Source organism: Peromyscus maniculatus, chromosome 1 (genome assembly GCF_049852395.1).
Source record: "Peromyscus maniculatus bairdii isolate BWxNUB_F1_BW_parent chromosome 1, HU_Pman_BW_mat_3.1, whole genome shotgun sequence".
Taxonomy (NCBI): domain Eukaryota; kingdom Metazoa; phylum Chordata; class Mammalia; order Rodentia; family Cricetidae; genus Peromyscus; species Peromyscus maniculatus.
Genome location: NC_134852.1, coordinates 78,874,278 through 78,890,610, shown reverse-complemented (window position 1 = coordinate 78,890,610; position 16,333 = coordinate 78,874,278). Strand labels below are relative to the sequence as shown.

Below are 16,333 nucleotides of genomic sequence, written 5' to 3'. Positions count from 1 at the left end.
GAATTCATGCCAGACGCTTTTTATTTTTGTTTTCTAAAAGCTATTCCTGGTTCTGTCATTGAAACCTAGCTTACCTTTTGGTGTTTGGGGGATGTGGAATGAAAAACAAAAAACATATCCTGTGCACTTCTTCAGTTCTCATAGTGTGCATCTTCATGTACTTGTAACCATGAACTTGTAATACGAACCATGTGTGTGATTTGATACCCAGTTATTTACAGGACACCCCGGGGTGGGACTGTCTGCTCCTTTCAACCTGTGAATGAAATTGTGGAAGTTTCCCCTTGGAAAAGCACCCCTCCCCCGTGGCTCATTTCCTCCATCTGCCACACTCTCAGGAGGCCGCCCTCAGGTCCAGAAATGTTGGACCACGGTTCTCATCTCTGTTCATTCTCAGCCTTCTTGGGTCTCATTCTTGGGCAGAACTGGGGGAGGGAAAAGGGGACTTTGAGGACTCTGTGAGGCCACTGTAACAATGCAGCACCAACAGAAGTTCATTCACTTACACTCTGGACTCAAGCATCCAAAATTAGGGTGTGTTCATGGGGTGGAGGCGGGTCTCCTTTTGGGGACTGTAGAGTCTGGCAGGCCTTTCTCCCTGAGCAGGCTGTTGGCAGTCCTTGGCATTCTTTGTCCACAGCTGCCTCTCTAGCCCCCGATTCTCTCATCTACGATCACCTTCCTTCTGTCTGTCTCCTGAGCAGTGTCTGTCTTTTGTGGCCATTGAGCCAGAGGGTTCTGATTTCCCTAAGGCACTGTTTCTCAACCTGTAGCTTGCAACCTTTCCACAGGGGTGGCCTAAGACCATCGGAAAACTCAGATATTTACATTATGATTCCTACCGAACAGTAGCAAAATTATGGTTATGATTTAGCCATGAAAATAATTTTATGGTTGGGATCACTACAACATGAAGCTATTAAAGGGTTGCAGCATTAGGAAGGTTGAGAACCACTGCTCTAAGGGATGCTGATTTTAACTGTTTGAATTTACTAAGTGTCTTGTGATTGGTATAAGTATAAATCCTAAAATGCTGAGTTATTATTTTCACATTCTTAAAATTTATATCCCAAGAAAATAGTCTATTGTGTTTAAGGTAATTAAAAATGTTAATACCTTTTTCCAAAGATAAAATTTAATTCTGAGTTTTTAATTTTCAGCCAGAAAACCTTGCTCAGAAGCTTCCAAACCTTGTGGAACTGTGAGTCTGTTTATTTAATTTTTAAAACAAATAAAACAATCAAACAAACAAACAAGAATGGGAATTTTAAGCTATTTGAAATGTGTTACTTTTGGGTGTGGTTGTCAGGTTGCTGCTCTGGGTAGACGACAGGCTTTGCTAACTAACCCCCTCCGTGGTGTGTTAGAACCTTTTAATGTGTTGAGGTAGCTCAGCTCAGGCAATGAAGATGCTCCTTCTGGGAAGTTTGTGCAACTGGGAGAATCTCTACTGTTGTTCCTATGTCAGGCTGGAGATAAGCTCTCTGATGGCACGCAGTCACATCAGTGAAAGTCTCTCCCCACTTCCTCCATGTCTCGGTAGGTAGTGGCAGTTCTTTTGAAGGTCACCTACATAATACTACAAAATTCCCTGTTTTGTTTTTGTTTTCCTGTGGTGCTGTGGGCTTTCTGTGTACATGGCAGGGCAGTGCTTCCGGCTTGAGAGGCATCCCAATACCCATGCTTTTGTGACTTATTTTTAATTTTTTGTGGTGTGTGTGTGTGTGTGTGTGTGTGTGTGTGTGTGTGTGTGTGTGTGTGTGTGTGCGCGCGCGCGCGCACATACAGAGACTGGAATAAGTCTGTTGATGTCTTTCCCTCTCATTTTCTACCTTACTCTTGAGACAGGGCCTCTCACTGAACCCTAGTGTGTCTTTTGGGCTCTGTTGGCCAGTTGGCCAGCAAGCTCTCAAGACCTTTCTGTCTTTGTCCTCTAGTTGCTAGGGTTACAGACACATGTAGCTCTCTCTGACTTCTTTGTGGTATTCAAACTCTGGTCCTTAGGCTTGCAGAGCAAGCACTTTTATCACCAAGACATCATCCCAACTTCACTTTTTTTTTTTTTTTTTTTTTTGTTTCTAGAGACAGGGTTTCTCTGGCTGTCCTGGAACTCTCTTTGTAGACCAGGTTGATCTTGAAATCTGAGAACCACCTGCCTCTGCCTCCCAAGTACTGGAACTAAAGGCATGCCCACCACCACCTGGCCACTTTTGTTTTTTAATGTGTGGTGGTTTGAAAAAGAATGGCCTCATAGGCTCATATATTTGAATACGTAGTCACCTGGGAGTGACACTATTTGAAAGGATTAGAAGGATTAAGAGGTCTGGCCTTATTGGAGGAAGTATGTCACTAGGGGTGGGCTTTGAGGTTTCAAAAGACCATGCCAGGCCCAGGCTTTCTCTCTGGCTGCTGATCAGGATATAGCTCTCAGCTACTTCCCCAGCACCTTGCCTGCCTACTGCATGGCCTCTGCCATGATGATAATGGGCTAAACCTCTGAAACTGTAAGCAATAAATGTTGTCCTTTATAAGACTTGCCTTGGTCATGGTGTCTCTTCACAGCAGCCGAACAGTGACTAAGACATAATGAATCAAGTATTTGGGTTTAATTTGCCACTATGGAAGATAAACATTTAGATCGCATGTATTTCTCTGTACTCATTTCATTGTGCGATTTCATTGCAGGAGCGTTTTCCTTGCTGTTCCTTGCTCGTGTGTTATTTAGTCTGAGTATTGGGAAGATGAAGGAAAAGCTAACTTCCATATCCACCTTTACCTCGAGTCCCTGTCATTTGTCCCATCCTTTTTCTTTCTTTCTGAAACTCTTCAAACTAACAGAAAAGATGAGAACACAGTACAGTGAACACCCGCAACCCATCAGCAAAATGTAACGCACTCAGCACTGCCGCCTCAGTTTCCTTCTCCTTCCGCCCACATGTGGGGTGTGTGCTCTGGGTGACAGGAAAGCACCCCAGGATGTGACATCACCTGTCACCTCCACCAGGAAGCCCAGTCTCCTCAGTGCTCTTGGGTTTCCCTCTTGCTGAGCAGGTCTTAAGTTCAGCTAGAGAGCTGTGGATCACCACCAAGGTTGGAGTTTGTAGATGGTTCTTCATTCACTCATCCATTTTTCTTAGTTAGGTGCCCTAGCTTAATCAACACAGGAAGTTGAGAGAAGTGATGAGCACATGAAGGCATCACTGTATCTTTTGTTCAGTCTTCTCCATTAAATATGTGAGCTGTAGGCATCTCTGAAGTCTTCTGTGGCTGGGGAAGCTATCTTCACCTCTTGCCTGTAGAGTTTTTTTCTTTTTAACTTCAGTGGATCTTTTTTTCTTCTTGTTTTGTCTTTTATTCTACTAATATTGTACATTATACTGATCAATTTTTATACATCAAACCAATATTATAATGCTGGGATGACTTCTATTTGGTCATAGAATGTAATTATCTTTATATGTGGTTGAGTTTGGTTAGGTAGTAGAATTTTGCAGCTGTTTTCAAAAGGGATATTCTCTGTAGTCTTGTGATTTTTTGTTTGTACTTGGTATCCTAGTATTATTGACTTCAGAATGAATTGGCAAGTTTTCCTGGCTTTTCATTTTTCTTTACCTTGCCCTTTTCTTCATTAAAAAAATATTTGCTAAGTTTGGTAGTGGTCCCTGACTATTCATGAGCTGATCACTAATCACAGTTTCTGTAGCCATACTGTGTGCAGATTTGACCATGAGCTGTTGGTGTTCAGCTCACGATTAAACAGACTTCTGTAACTGCTTCAATCCTCAGTCTTTGAGTCTCCTGTAAGTGTTGTGACACACCTTGGCCTCTCCATTGTCAGCCGCGTGACTCTGCTCCAGCCTTCAGTTCTTGTACCTCTGTAGGGCTTCAGCTCAGCAGATAGGAGAGCCTGAGGCCTTGTTAGTTCTTCAGCTGCTCCTGTGCACAGCTCTGGACTTGTCTGTGTCCACATGGGCCAGTGGTCTGCTGGGTTGCCAGATCCCTCATGGACACTCCCTACCAGCTTTTCCTTCAGGTTTTCTGGTTTGTGTATTATTTGTTCTAGTTATTTTCTACTGCCTTAGGAAGCTGCGAAATTCAACAGTTGCCTGAAATTTGTTTCAGTTTAGCACTGGGGACAGGGTTTTTTGTGCTAGAACTTTTGGACTTACCCTTGCTAATAAGATCTGTATGTCTATCTTACTAGTGTATATATAAATAAGAACAGCTTTGCCGTCAAGTCTTCAGGCAGCTCTGAGAGCAAGTGAATAGTAATTCTTTGGGACTGCGGCTTGGACAGCCTTCTCACCCAGTTTCCCCCAGGCTACCGCTTTTCAGTCTCGTTGTGAACTCTTGGCTTTCCTTAATTCTGCAGCCCTAGACAGTGAGGCATGGGGCTAGCACACATGAAAACAGAGCTCCCGGGCCACCGTCGGATACTCCACAGCAGTTTTCTTACAGAGGTACTCCCCTGTCACTGCAGGCCTTGGGCTAGTTAACCATAGTCTTGTGTGTGCTGCTTCTGAAAAATTTCACAGTATTCTCATTGATTTTATGGAAAAGAGGTTCTTTATCACTTTTGCTCAGAATTATTAGGTGTTTTTTTTTTTGTTTTTTTTTTTTTTTTTTTTTAAGAAACTGCCAAATCATTATAGCTGTGCCACCTGACATTTCCCTGGTGTGGTAGAATCCTCCCCACAGCAGGAACCCACAAAGCCCAGCTTGGCCTCAGACCTGCCATGTAGACAAGAATGACCTAGACTCCTGACCCTCCTGCCTCTCTCTCTACCTGCCAAGTGCTGAGAAGCAGGCATGGACCACATGCCCAGCTTGTTAGTCACTGTGCTTGAGTGCGACAGATCCCTGACAGGAACAACTTAGGGCGGCGGTTCTCAGCCTTCCAACGCTGCGACCCTTTATACAGCTCCTCATGTTGTGGGGACCCCCAACCATAAAGTTATTTTCATTGCTGCTTCATAACTGTAATTTTGCTACTGTTATGAATGGTAATGTAAATATTTTTGGAGATAGGGGTTTGCTGAAGGGGTTGTGACCCACAGGTTGAGAACCACTAACTTAGGGGAAAGAGAGACTTTGGTTCACGGTTTCTGAGGGATCTCGGTGAGGAGCAGGGAAGGTACAGCAGCCTGGCTCACCTGGGGATGGTAGAGGCAGCTCTTCCACGTGCATGCAGGCGGTGGAGATGGGGATGTAGACCGGGATGTAGACCATTAGTCAGACTGCTGCTTCTTCCCAGGCCCCTACCCATGAGGTGGTGCCACGCACTCAAAGCGTATCTTTCTCCTCAGCTAATTCTCACTGGAAATGCCCTCACAGGCACACCCGAGGTGTGCCGCAGTCTCCTGGGTCACTCTTAGGTGGGTAAAATTGACAGTGGAGATTAGCAGTCACACCCAGTGAGGCTTCCCTCCTGGTGTTTGGTGGTGGTCCTGGGTCTCATTCCAGCAGCCATCCTGATGTGACTGGTTTACCACAGTGGGACTTCATTTGTGTTTCTCTAATGGCTGGAGATGGCGAACATCTTTTCATGTACCCACTTGTCATCTGAGCCTTGATTGTCTGTTTTTATGCTCAGATTTAATAGTCCTGATGTAGTCTAAGGTCTTCTTGTCCAGCCCGTTACAAGTCCTTCTCCCAGGACACAGTTTTGCAGAGGAAAAGCTGTCTGCCTCGATGAAATCCAGTGTCTCAGTTTCTGCTTCCGGGTACTGTGCTTTGCTCTCAGATGGAGGAGCCTGGGACTCAGTGGTTTTCTCCTTCCCTGAGAGTCATGTTTCTGTTGTCTCAGTCACCTCCTGTGTGTTTCCATGACGTGTTTCTGGGATTAGCGTCTTAGTTGTTAGCCTTTCTATCCTTCCGCATTGTGGAGGCATTCACTACCCTCTGTCTGCAGTCTATCAAGACACACCTGTTTCTCTTAAACTTATTCCTTTGTGTGTAAGGTATATTTTTCTCCTCTTGATCAAGTTTGAAGAGTTTCCTTTGAAAATTTTAAAATTAATTTCTTTTTGTGGTGGTGGTTCTGGGGATGGCACCCAGGACTCTGCTCGCTGAGTACGCAGCCAGCCTTCCATGGAGCTGCCCCTCACAGCCCCCGCAGCCTCCAGCTGTTTACACCACCTTGTAGGGACTTCATCTTGATTCTCTCATGGTTTTCTTTTCCCTCCTCTTTGAGTATACTGAGCTTCTAGTATTTATTTTCTTCACCTTTGCATGGTCTTTAACATTGTTGCAGCACGTGTTTCTAATGCCTCTACTGTCTTTGGCCTCTACTTGTGAGACTCCGGCATGCTCCTTGGGCTGTTTAATACATCCATAATCAGCATGGCTGTTCTTTTTCAGTGTCTTTCTGCAGGTGCTTCAGTTTTGATCAATTGTATTTTTCTGCCCTTGAGGTCAGTTAGTACATTAAATCCATCCAGTGGTTTTATGTATCATGTATTTTCATTTTATATATGGATGTCTTTGATCTCTAGACATTTCATTTTTCTTTATATTTTATAGTTCTTAACATGTTCATAATTTTCATCTAAATACCCCATCTTAGGGTTTCTGTTGCTGCAATAAAATACCATGACCAAAAAGCAAGTTGGGGAGGAAAGGGTTTATTCAGCTTATACTTCCTTTATCATCAAAGGAAGTCAGGACAGGAACTCAAACAGGACAGGAACCTGGAGGCAGGAGCTGATACAGAGGCCACAGAAGGGTGCTGCTGGCTGGTTTGTTCCTCATGGCTTGCTCAGCCTGATTTCTTACAGAATCCAGGACCAGCAGCTTAGGGATGGGACCATCCACTATGGACTGGGCCTTCCTGCACTGATCACTAATTGAGAAAATGCCTCACAGCTGGATCTCATGGAGGCATTTCCTCAGCTGAGGCGCCTTCCTCTCTGACTAGCATGTGTCAGTTTGACACACAAAGCCAGCTGGTGCAGACCAGGATATGATCATTATGGCTATTTAAATGTCCTTGTTTCCCAGTCATTTACTTAGTGGGTTTATTTGTGTCAATTGGTTTGTTTTTTAAAGTTTTTACTAGTTTGGGGTCATTTTCCTCATTGGATGATGCGCTTTATAAATTTTCCATAGTCTACATTTTATTGTCTTTTGAGTGTTGCTGTTTCCTGGCATTTTTTGTTTGGTTCTTGTATGAATTTCTTAGAACAGGAGGAATCTCGGATCTAAGGATAGGTTAGCTCTCTTTGCAAAGGCCCGGGCTGTCTAGGCTCTCCTTTGAATGCCCTGGGTGAGTGCAGGGTTTGGCAGTGTGCTTGAATGTGAGCCTGAGTCCAGAGAGCTCTGTGGGCCGCTCAGCTGATGGCTTTTCTCCTGCGCTTGCCCAGGGTTTCTCTTACGCATGTGCATTTTATAATTTAGCAAAGAGTCAGGAAAGCCTGTAAGTTTTTGGGGCTGCTGTTTTTGGGGTGGGGTGGGGTGGAGCGAGGGGCAGTCCATCGTCTCCTGAACTCTTTTCCCTTGGCTGCTAGCTGACTGAGCTTCACAGTGGCTCCATAATCTAGGAATTCTCTTTCTGTGCCGTAGTCGCGAATTTCCTCCAAGCAGACAGTTAGGTGATGACGGGACTTGCCTTGCTGGTTCTATTCTTAGGAGACATAGTCTTAGTCACCTGTTGTCACTGTCTGAAAATAGTTGTTTCATAGATGCCATCTGTCTTTTGCTTGTTTCCAGCAAAGTCGGGTCAGTCTGGCCCTTATTACTCCATCGTGTCCAGAAGTGGAAGTCCTGTCCTTCAATTAAAAAGAAAACTTTTCACCGTGGAGTACACGTGTATACTAATGGTTAGGTATAAAGTTCAGGGCAGTTGTAAAGACAGCACAGAGTGTGCCAGGATACTCCTCACCCAGTCTCCCCTGTGCTTAACATCGTGAACTCCATGGGACGTTGGTCAGCACTAGGAGACTGACATTACCATACTGAGTAAAAGTTTGTTTCAGTTATTAAAAAAACCAGACAAAATGACCAGGCCATTTGCCAAAGTGACTCTACCCACCAGTGGTGTTGGTACTAGCATTGAATTTGATTTCCCGCAGCATTTCAGCAAAACAGGATGAAAACAAGTTCCTTTGAAACATGACGGTTTCAGTTACTCTGAAATTAAAAAGAACTGATAGAATTGAAGGTCCTGAGCCTGTGACCACAAGCCTTACAGCTACACAAAGGCAGGCACAGGCACGTCACCTTCACTGACCTCTCTGACCCCTCGCCATGTCCTAACAAGCACCTCCCTGTGACCTCCCTGTCATCAGTTCCTCTAACCCCCAGAGAGATGCCAACATGCTCTCTTTTGTGATTATAAATTAGGAGACCGAAGGTGTTGGGAATGTCCCCATGGTCATGTGACTGTAAGGACATAGTAAAGATAGTACAGTGTTCTGCTATACCTCTCACCCAGTTATCACAGAGGGGCTCGCTGCCTGTACTAAGTGGATTCTCATTTGGTTGTATCCTAAAACTATTTGTGGAATTCAGATTGTGTTGTATTTAATGCTTGATGGATGATCTTTTGTAGACCCTGATGGTTCCAGTGTTCAGTCAGGATTAGGAACACTGTAGTGCCATAGCCTCTTCACTGTAGACACATTTAGTGTATTAAAATGTGTTTTTAAATTTCAGTCACAATAGTGGATACTTTAGTATATATTGTGACTTGGACATTTTCATAGGTAGAACTCCAGGCAAGTGTTTTATTGAAACAGTTTTTAAAGCCCAGCTCTGCCTCTATTTTTATGTGATGGCATCTGGTTTTTCAGTACAACAAATGCACATTTGCATACTTCAGTGTGTGTGCCTGCACATTTATTTACAGTCTTTTGGCACAAAGAACCTTAATCAAGATGCTTCCAAAGTATTATGTTTAAAATGTGTAATCAATTCCTATACACAAAGCAAAGAATGAATCTATTCTGGAGTGTGCCCTTGGTTTAATTGTGTCACATGCTTATCAAACAAGGGCCTTGCTGCCTGACAAACATAGACGCCAATACTACAGCGTGGACTGTTGCCAAGAGACACGGCTGTGTCGCCTAGCCAATTGGCAAGAAGGCCAGGAGCTCTAGGCTCAGGCCCCTCTCTGTCAGTTGGTGGGACAGTGTTGGGAACAGGACAGGGATGCTGCTTGTCGGTCAGACGGTGGTCGGGTGTGCTTGTTTCTCTCTCTGGTTGTGGGGTGTTAGTTCTGCTGGGGAGTTTGAGCATGTGTTATTGATCAGAATACTCGGCTGCTTCTCTTCATAACCGTTTTTGAAAAGCTGGTTTCAAACCTTAAGAACCATTAGTGAAAAGCCTTTAAGTATTTTTTGGGGGGAAAAAGCCTCACAGCTGAGTGTGTCTGGGCTTAGCTGATTTGAAAACCCACAGGTTAGCATCCTCTATAACACTGGTTTAATTTGGCATAGGAAAAGCTTCACAAAATTACTTTCTGTTTTTGTTATTCACTGACATTCACTAAAGATTTTTAGAGTGCAAAAGAAGTTTTCGAAGTTATGTTTTAAAATACTTTTGGAAATTTGACTGGTTTGAAAATAAAGTATTCTAAAAATCTAGTTTTCTTACCTCAAAATCAGTAATAAAACCCATTTTCTTCTCTTCCTACTATCTGATCTCTGGTAGTCATGGTGTTTGGCTCTATCTTGTTTCTGATGGTACCTGGAGTCTCCACCAGAGTGTGCTAAAGACACTTCAGTGGGAAGTGTGATGACTCAGACTTGCCTGGACTTGCAGGTCTTTTTAAAGAAGTTCCATTTGCTGAGAAGGAAAATCTCTGTGCCTTGGCATCTGAGTGTCTACAGATGCATAGTGAACATTTAATCCCTGTTCTTGGGTTACAGTACACATGCCAACTAGAGATATCTTTAAGGGTTTATTTTTTTCATCTTTGAATGTTTTCCCTGTAAGTATGTATGGGCCGATGTGTGTGCCTGGTACCTGTGGAGTTAAGAAGAGGGTGTTTGATCTCTGAAACTGGAATTACAGACATTTATGAGCCACCAAGTGTGTGCTGGGAACTGAACCCAGGTCCCCTGTAAGTGTAGCAAGTGGCTCTTAATGGCCGAGCCAGTTAGAAATATCTTTAGCTAAGTTACATTTTAGAAACCAAAACTGGTGTCTCCTGCTACTCACTAGGTATTGATATTTTTCTTACACAATAGATGTTTTTCTGAAAACTGAATAATTTAAATGGACTGCAGAAATTAGTAATCTTTTAATGAGGCTGAAAGATACCTCATTTTTTTATATTAATGATTTTAAAATGACTGAGACAGAAGATGGATTTAATATTTGTGATTTAGCATAAGCTATTACTCTCAAGGTGTTGTTACTCAGCTGTTATCTGTGTTTTGGGTTGACGTTACGGTATGAAAGGAAGTCTTACCTTATATTTGATAAGTTTTCAAACAGAGCTTGTATTAACTGCTTGTCTGGCAAAATACCGAATAATAACAGCTACTTCCCCCTTCTGTCACAGGTACCTTCACTCAAATAACATAGTTGTGGTTCCAGAAGGTAAGCTCACTTGGAATTTTTAGTTTGAAAACTATGTAGTTTATATTTCGCTTTATGAGTGGATAAAATTATCTCTTTAAACCCATTTTGGTTGGTGTGTTAGGGAATTTTAATCTAAAGGACTTTTTACTTTGTTGAGAATTATGACTAAATAGATAAGTCTAAAAGGACAATAAATGGCCAGGTAAATTACTAGATAAACTGCTGCCGGGAAACAGTAAAATAAGTACTAAATGGGACAAACTAAGAATTTAGTTACATATAAAATCATATATTCTTTAAAGTTTGTGTGTGTGTGTGTGTGTGTGTGTGTGTGTGTGTGTGTGAGAGAGAGAGAGAGAGAGAGAGAGAGAGAGAGAGAGAGAGAGAGAGAGAGAGAACCACCTTGTGACTTGTTCCTCAGATGCCTTCCTCTTAATTTTTTTTTAAATTTATTTTTTACTCTTTGGGGGAAATCTCTCACTGGCCTGGAGCTCACCAAGTAGGCTAGCCTGGCTGGCCAGTGAGTGAGCCCCGGGTTTCCTTGCTTACAAGACAAGCACTTACCAACTGAGCCCGAGCCCCTGCCTGCCTGCCTGCTCTTAGTTACCCCTATCTGAGAACAGGCCCCTATGTCCTGCCTGGCCTCAGACTCCACCCTCCCGCCTCCCCCTCCCCGGGACAGTGGCTGCTGGTGTTTGCCATCACAGCTGGGTTCATCTTTGAATGATTTATTTAGTTACACATTTCCCCCATTGTTTTGACATTTTTATTTGTTCTTTGTTAAGTTACATTTTATCTCAAGGTGGAAATATTTATCACTTTCGTAACTTTTGTTTTCACTGTTTTGTCAAAGATGGGAGAGTGGAGATTAGATCATTTCATCTGAGATCACTTACGTCACACTCATTCTGCCTTCCCTGTCTTTTCTCTCGGAAGCCATTGGGTCCCTTGTCAAACTCCAGTGTCTGGACCTTAGTGACAATGCCTTAGAGATTGTGTGCCCGGAAATTGGTCGTCTGAGAGCGTTACGTCATCTTCGATTAGCTAACAACCAACTACAATTCCTACCTCCAGGTAATCCCTGTCTGTATAGTTTCTTGTGTGTCATGAATCTGCTTTTATCACTGTATGCAGTGGGATGTGTAAATGTATTTGCAAGTATCTGTTTATTTCAAGATGAAACAAAGGGATGTAGGTAAAACACGACTAAGGGTTCTTCTGGTGGAAATGTAAGAAGGTAGTGTTTATTCTGGCCCACCGCAGGAGTGCGTTATGATCAGTGTCCTTTCCTGTCACTGCCAGGCAAGATGCTTGTATGGAAGTGAACTCAGATGCTTATGGTGTTTTTGGTAAAAATAGAATTAAGAAGTTAATATATAACCTCATAACAAGTCTCACCGCTTCCAGCTGTATTCGGTGCAAACACTTTCAAGTCAGTAAAGAACATGATTTTCAGGGTTTATCATGTGCCACCTGTGTTTGATCGTGCCAGCCTTCAAGTGTCTCTTTTTAGATAGCTGGAGAATTAGATGCTCTTTTGAAGACCGCCTGGAAATGTAGCAACAGGGATAGAAGCTTTCATATTTGGCACTAACAGATGCATAGCAGGGCCTGGGAATGTAGCTCGGTTGATAGAGTGCTTGCCTAGCATGTTTGAAGCCCCGGGTTCAATCCCCAGCTCTACAAATCTCATACAGTAATGCAAGAAGATCAGAAGGTCAAAGTTGGCCTCGGCTACATGGTGGGTTCAAGGCCAGCCTGAGGTCCAAGAGACCCTGTCCCCAAAACCAAACTAGAGAATGAAATGCGTGGATCCACTGCAGGGTTTGCAAACCCTGTTTATATACATGCAAGGACACGGAGCACTTTGGGTCCCTGTGAGTGCTCCGTTCTTTCTTTCCTGTGCATCACATTTTGTGGTGGAATGTGGTCATTTCCGTCTAGTACATTCCCAGAAGTTAATGGTGTTCTTCTGACACCACCTGACTGCCTCTTACTAACCACTGGAGGTGTATATTTCCTGACTGCTTTCATATAACTTGTTTTGTCTACACTTCCGTTCCATAAGAATTCAGGCATGCATTTTTTATTTTAATTTCCTAGCTTTTTTTCTGTTGTCTGCACTTGGCTCTTCATGTTTGGAGTGATATTTTATTCTGTAGCAACTCTGCATTTTAAGTAGTGACTTTTTGGATAGCCTGGAGGAAGTTTTGTTTTGAACTGGGTTTCAGTGTGTAGCCCTGGATGTCCTGGAACTCCACAGATCCACCTGTCCCTGCCTCCCGAGTGCTGAGATGAAAGGCATCACCGTGCCTGGCCAAGAGTAGGTGCTTTTCTTCCTAGGCATCCTGTGTAGTGCTGGACGGGCCCTCCTGCTTCCTCGCCTCACATTCACACAGCTCGTTGTGAAGTTGTTTCAAATATTTGACTGGTTGGGACCAAGTCTAAACAGCTCCCCCATGTGTGGCAGTGTTTGGAGACATGGTATGAAGAGAAGGAGGTGGGGGGGTCTCAGGAGTTGTTCCTTGGTGGCAGTAGACACTAGCTGACATGTGATGGTAACTCCTTCTACATAGTCCACGCTGTTATGTGGCTGTTCTTCATGCTGGGTTCCCTCAAAGGCTTCCCATCTTACTGTGGTGGTTTGTTTGTTTGGTGTGTGTGTGGTATGTGCTAGCAAGTACATGCATGTATGTGTGTGCACGTGTGTGCACATGTGTGTGTGTGTGTGTGTGCGCGCGCGCGCGCTTCATAGCCACTAATTGAGATATGAAAAATGTTCAGGATGTAGAATTAACACAACAAGCACACGTGTAAAAGCCTGGCTGTAAGGACAGTCAGAGCTCAGAACTGCTTTAAGCATGCACACAGTCTTTGCATGTTCAGATTGCCATGAAGCCCAGTGTTCTCTCGGATTCTGAAACTTGCCCTATGACTTACATTAGAGGGCGCTTCCTGATAATACTCACCTTTCTACAGGTTCTCTTCCCTCTTCTATTGGATCGCAGAGTACTGCTGTTCTCTGTAGTGTGCCTTTGTCTTCTCCTCGTTCAGCTGCTCAGTTGTGGGGGCCTGGAAGAAGCAGGAGCAGTGTTTCCCTGGGAAAACTGGCAGAGACTGGTGGAAGAGAGAGAATGGGGGAAGAATGGGTGTGGGGGGCGTCAAAATCGGTTCCCCTTATTTTCTGAATTATCACACCATATGGTGATATCTTCCCGGGAGCCAGGTGATAGACAGGTGTATTCGAATAAAGGAAGAGGGAAGATGAAGTACCAAATAGCTTGACTCATCTTCCTGTCCTTCAGTATTCCACTCCCTGGCTCTGTTCTTAGTCACGCAGGCTTTCTCTGTTCTTGGGTCGTGCAGGCTTTCTATTTGAACTAATTCTAGCTGGCCTCTGTGAGCTGCAGCCAACTGCTCCACACCCCTGTCACCTCCAAGGCTCAAGCTGCTTGTCTGAGGTGTCGGAGCTGAAGCACACTGATCCCATCACCTTTGTGCCCTGTTGTGCCCCATGCTCCCCTGTTAATGGTTAGGAAGTCAGAGTCAGCCGTGGCATCATTGCTAGCATGTCCCTGGATGGTGTGAACCATTCTGTCGAAGTCAGAGTCAACCATGACATCATAGCTAGTGTGTCCCTGGATGGTGTGGACCGTTCTGTCACCTCTCTACCTTGTGTAATATGCCTGCTGCTCTTCTCTGTGATATCTTTTTTGTTTCACCTGAATGCAGATACTTTACAGCGTGCAGAGAACACTAGGTAAGACAGGATGAAGGAATTGCCAAAGCCTCTTCTGAGGACTAGTCTAGGGATGAATGGAGTGTGAACGGAGCCGTGCAGTGCGTTCTTTGTATTTCTTTTGTAAATTAAAACACTTAACTTTTTTTTCAATATATTAATGCATGTTTTTATGAACGAAGCATGTATAAATATTTTATTATTATGTGAGAGACTGACGTGTGGGTATGTGAGGTATGCCATGGCGCATGTATGGAAGCTGGGATGACTTTTTGGAGTCGGTTCTGTCCTAAACCTTTGTGTGTTCCAGGGATCAGACTCCCGCCATCGGGATCTGCAGCAATTGCTCTTAGCTGCTGATCCATCTCATTGGCCCTGTCACTGTACGCTAATTATTCAAAATGAATAGATTTTGTTCTGACATATTTTTTCATTTTTTTTTAGTTAGCCATGGGTTTCATTGAGACATTTTTATCCATCTATATCATGATATTGTTCTTATTGCCCCCTACCCTCTACCTCCCACTCTGCTTATCTCCTCCCTCGCCTCCAAGTAGTCCCTTCTGTTATCATTATCACATTTTTTTAAGATTTATTTACTGATTAGGTATACAGTGTTCTGTCTGCTTGTATCCCTGCAGCCCAGAAGAGGGCACCAGACCTCATTACAGATGGTTGTGAGCCACCATGTGGGTGCTGGGAATTGAACTCGGGACCTCTGGAAGAGCAGCCAGTTCCCTTAACCTCTGAGCCATCTCTCCAGCCCTGTCATATATATATAATTATTATACTCTCTTGCCCTGACATATGTTCCCTGTGTGTGACTTCTTTCACTGAGAGTGGTTTCTTGTTACACTCAGGCTGCCGCACATACCTGTGCTATGTTGGTTTTTATTTCAAAGTAGTGTTCCATGGCATAAGGATTCAGTGCCTCTTGAGCATGCAGGGTTTTCAAATGAAAACTAACAGAACATAATGGAACATGGCTTTCTGTGGACATACCTTTTTATTTCTTTGGGGTAAAATATCTCAAGAGGGAAAAAGTTGTTGCTTCATAAGGTAGCTGTACATTTAACTCTTAAGACTCTTCCCAGCAGCCTTCAAAGTGGCCGCCCAGTTCTTCTCCTCCTCCTCCACTGTCAGGAAACCCCTGGCCTCTCCTCCCAGTCCTCACCTCAGCAGCATAAGCCCTGGCCTCTCCCCCACTGGTGGTCCTGTGTGTTTCTACTGCTTATTTTTAGCAGTGCTGTTGGGTATAAAAATAGTTGTTTCATTTTGTATTTACTTTGTATTTTTCTCTTGCCTGAGAGTGGCAGGTACCTTCTTGTGTGTTTATGGGCTATTCAGAACCTTCCCTTTGGATTGCAGGAGATAGCTTCCTGTTTGACATGTTGGTGACTGGCTTTTTCCTATTGCTGAGAAATTTTCTTTGACCTGCCCCTCGCTCCAGCCCCGTGAGAGCGCTTCCTGCCGTCCCACTGGGGCCTGGATTGGCTTCTCTGTATTCTGAAGAGTTCTTGCCTCCAAGTAGTTTCTCTTGGCTTTCTTATTATCTCCATCCCCCAGTTTTCCCTAGCTGAAAGCCTCTGAGTGCCCTGGGAAAATGACATCAGAGAGAGAGAGAGAGCACCAGTCTGCGCATGCACCTTTCAGCCTTTCACAGCTGGACTGATTTCTCATTAGCTTTTGTCTGGGGCAGATTCCTTTTCCTCCTGTTCTTTCAGACAGGGAATAGCAGCCAGGGATTTCTTTTGTTTTAAAATGAGCCTGTCACCTATTGAAGTAAGCTTAAGATAATTGCTGCCTCAGTTGCCAGTGAATTTCAGGAACTACCATTATGTAGCATATCCAGCGTGGTTTGGTTATTGTAAGAGAATGAAGAACTCTTATGACTATTCTATTTTTTTCTTTTGTTTTTTCCCTTTTTTATTATTTTATAATTTCGTGTGCATGCATATATATGTCTGTGCACCACATGTGTGCGGTGCTCACAGAAGCCAGAAGAGGCACTGGCTCCCCTAAAACTGGAGTCACAGATGGTTGTGACCTCCATGTGAGTTCTGAGGCTAG

General features: G+C 43.8%; 1 protein-coding gene across 2 annotated transcripts in view; it reads left to right on the top strand.

Moving 5' to 3' along the window:
- Lrrc28 (leucine rich repeat containing 28) overlaps window positions 1-16,333 on the top strand; it is a 126,499-nt gene that overhangs the window by 13,895 nt on the left and 96,271 nt on the right. For both annotated transcript variants that reach the window (XM_076544704.1, XM_076544709.1), the window contains exons 3-5: window positions 1,161-1,201; window positions 10,505-10,542; window positions 11,461-11,598. In XM_076544704.1, the coding sequence (XP_076400819.1) occupies window positions 1,161-1,201; window positions 10,505-10,542; window positions 11,461-11,598 (217 nt within the window). The remainder of the gene's footprint in view (window positions 1-1,160; window positions 1,202-10,504; window positions 10,543-11,460; window positions 11,599-16,333) is intronic.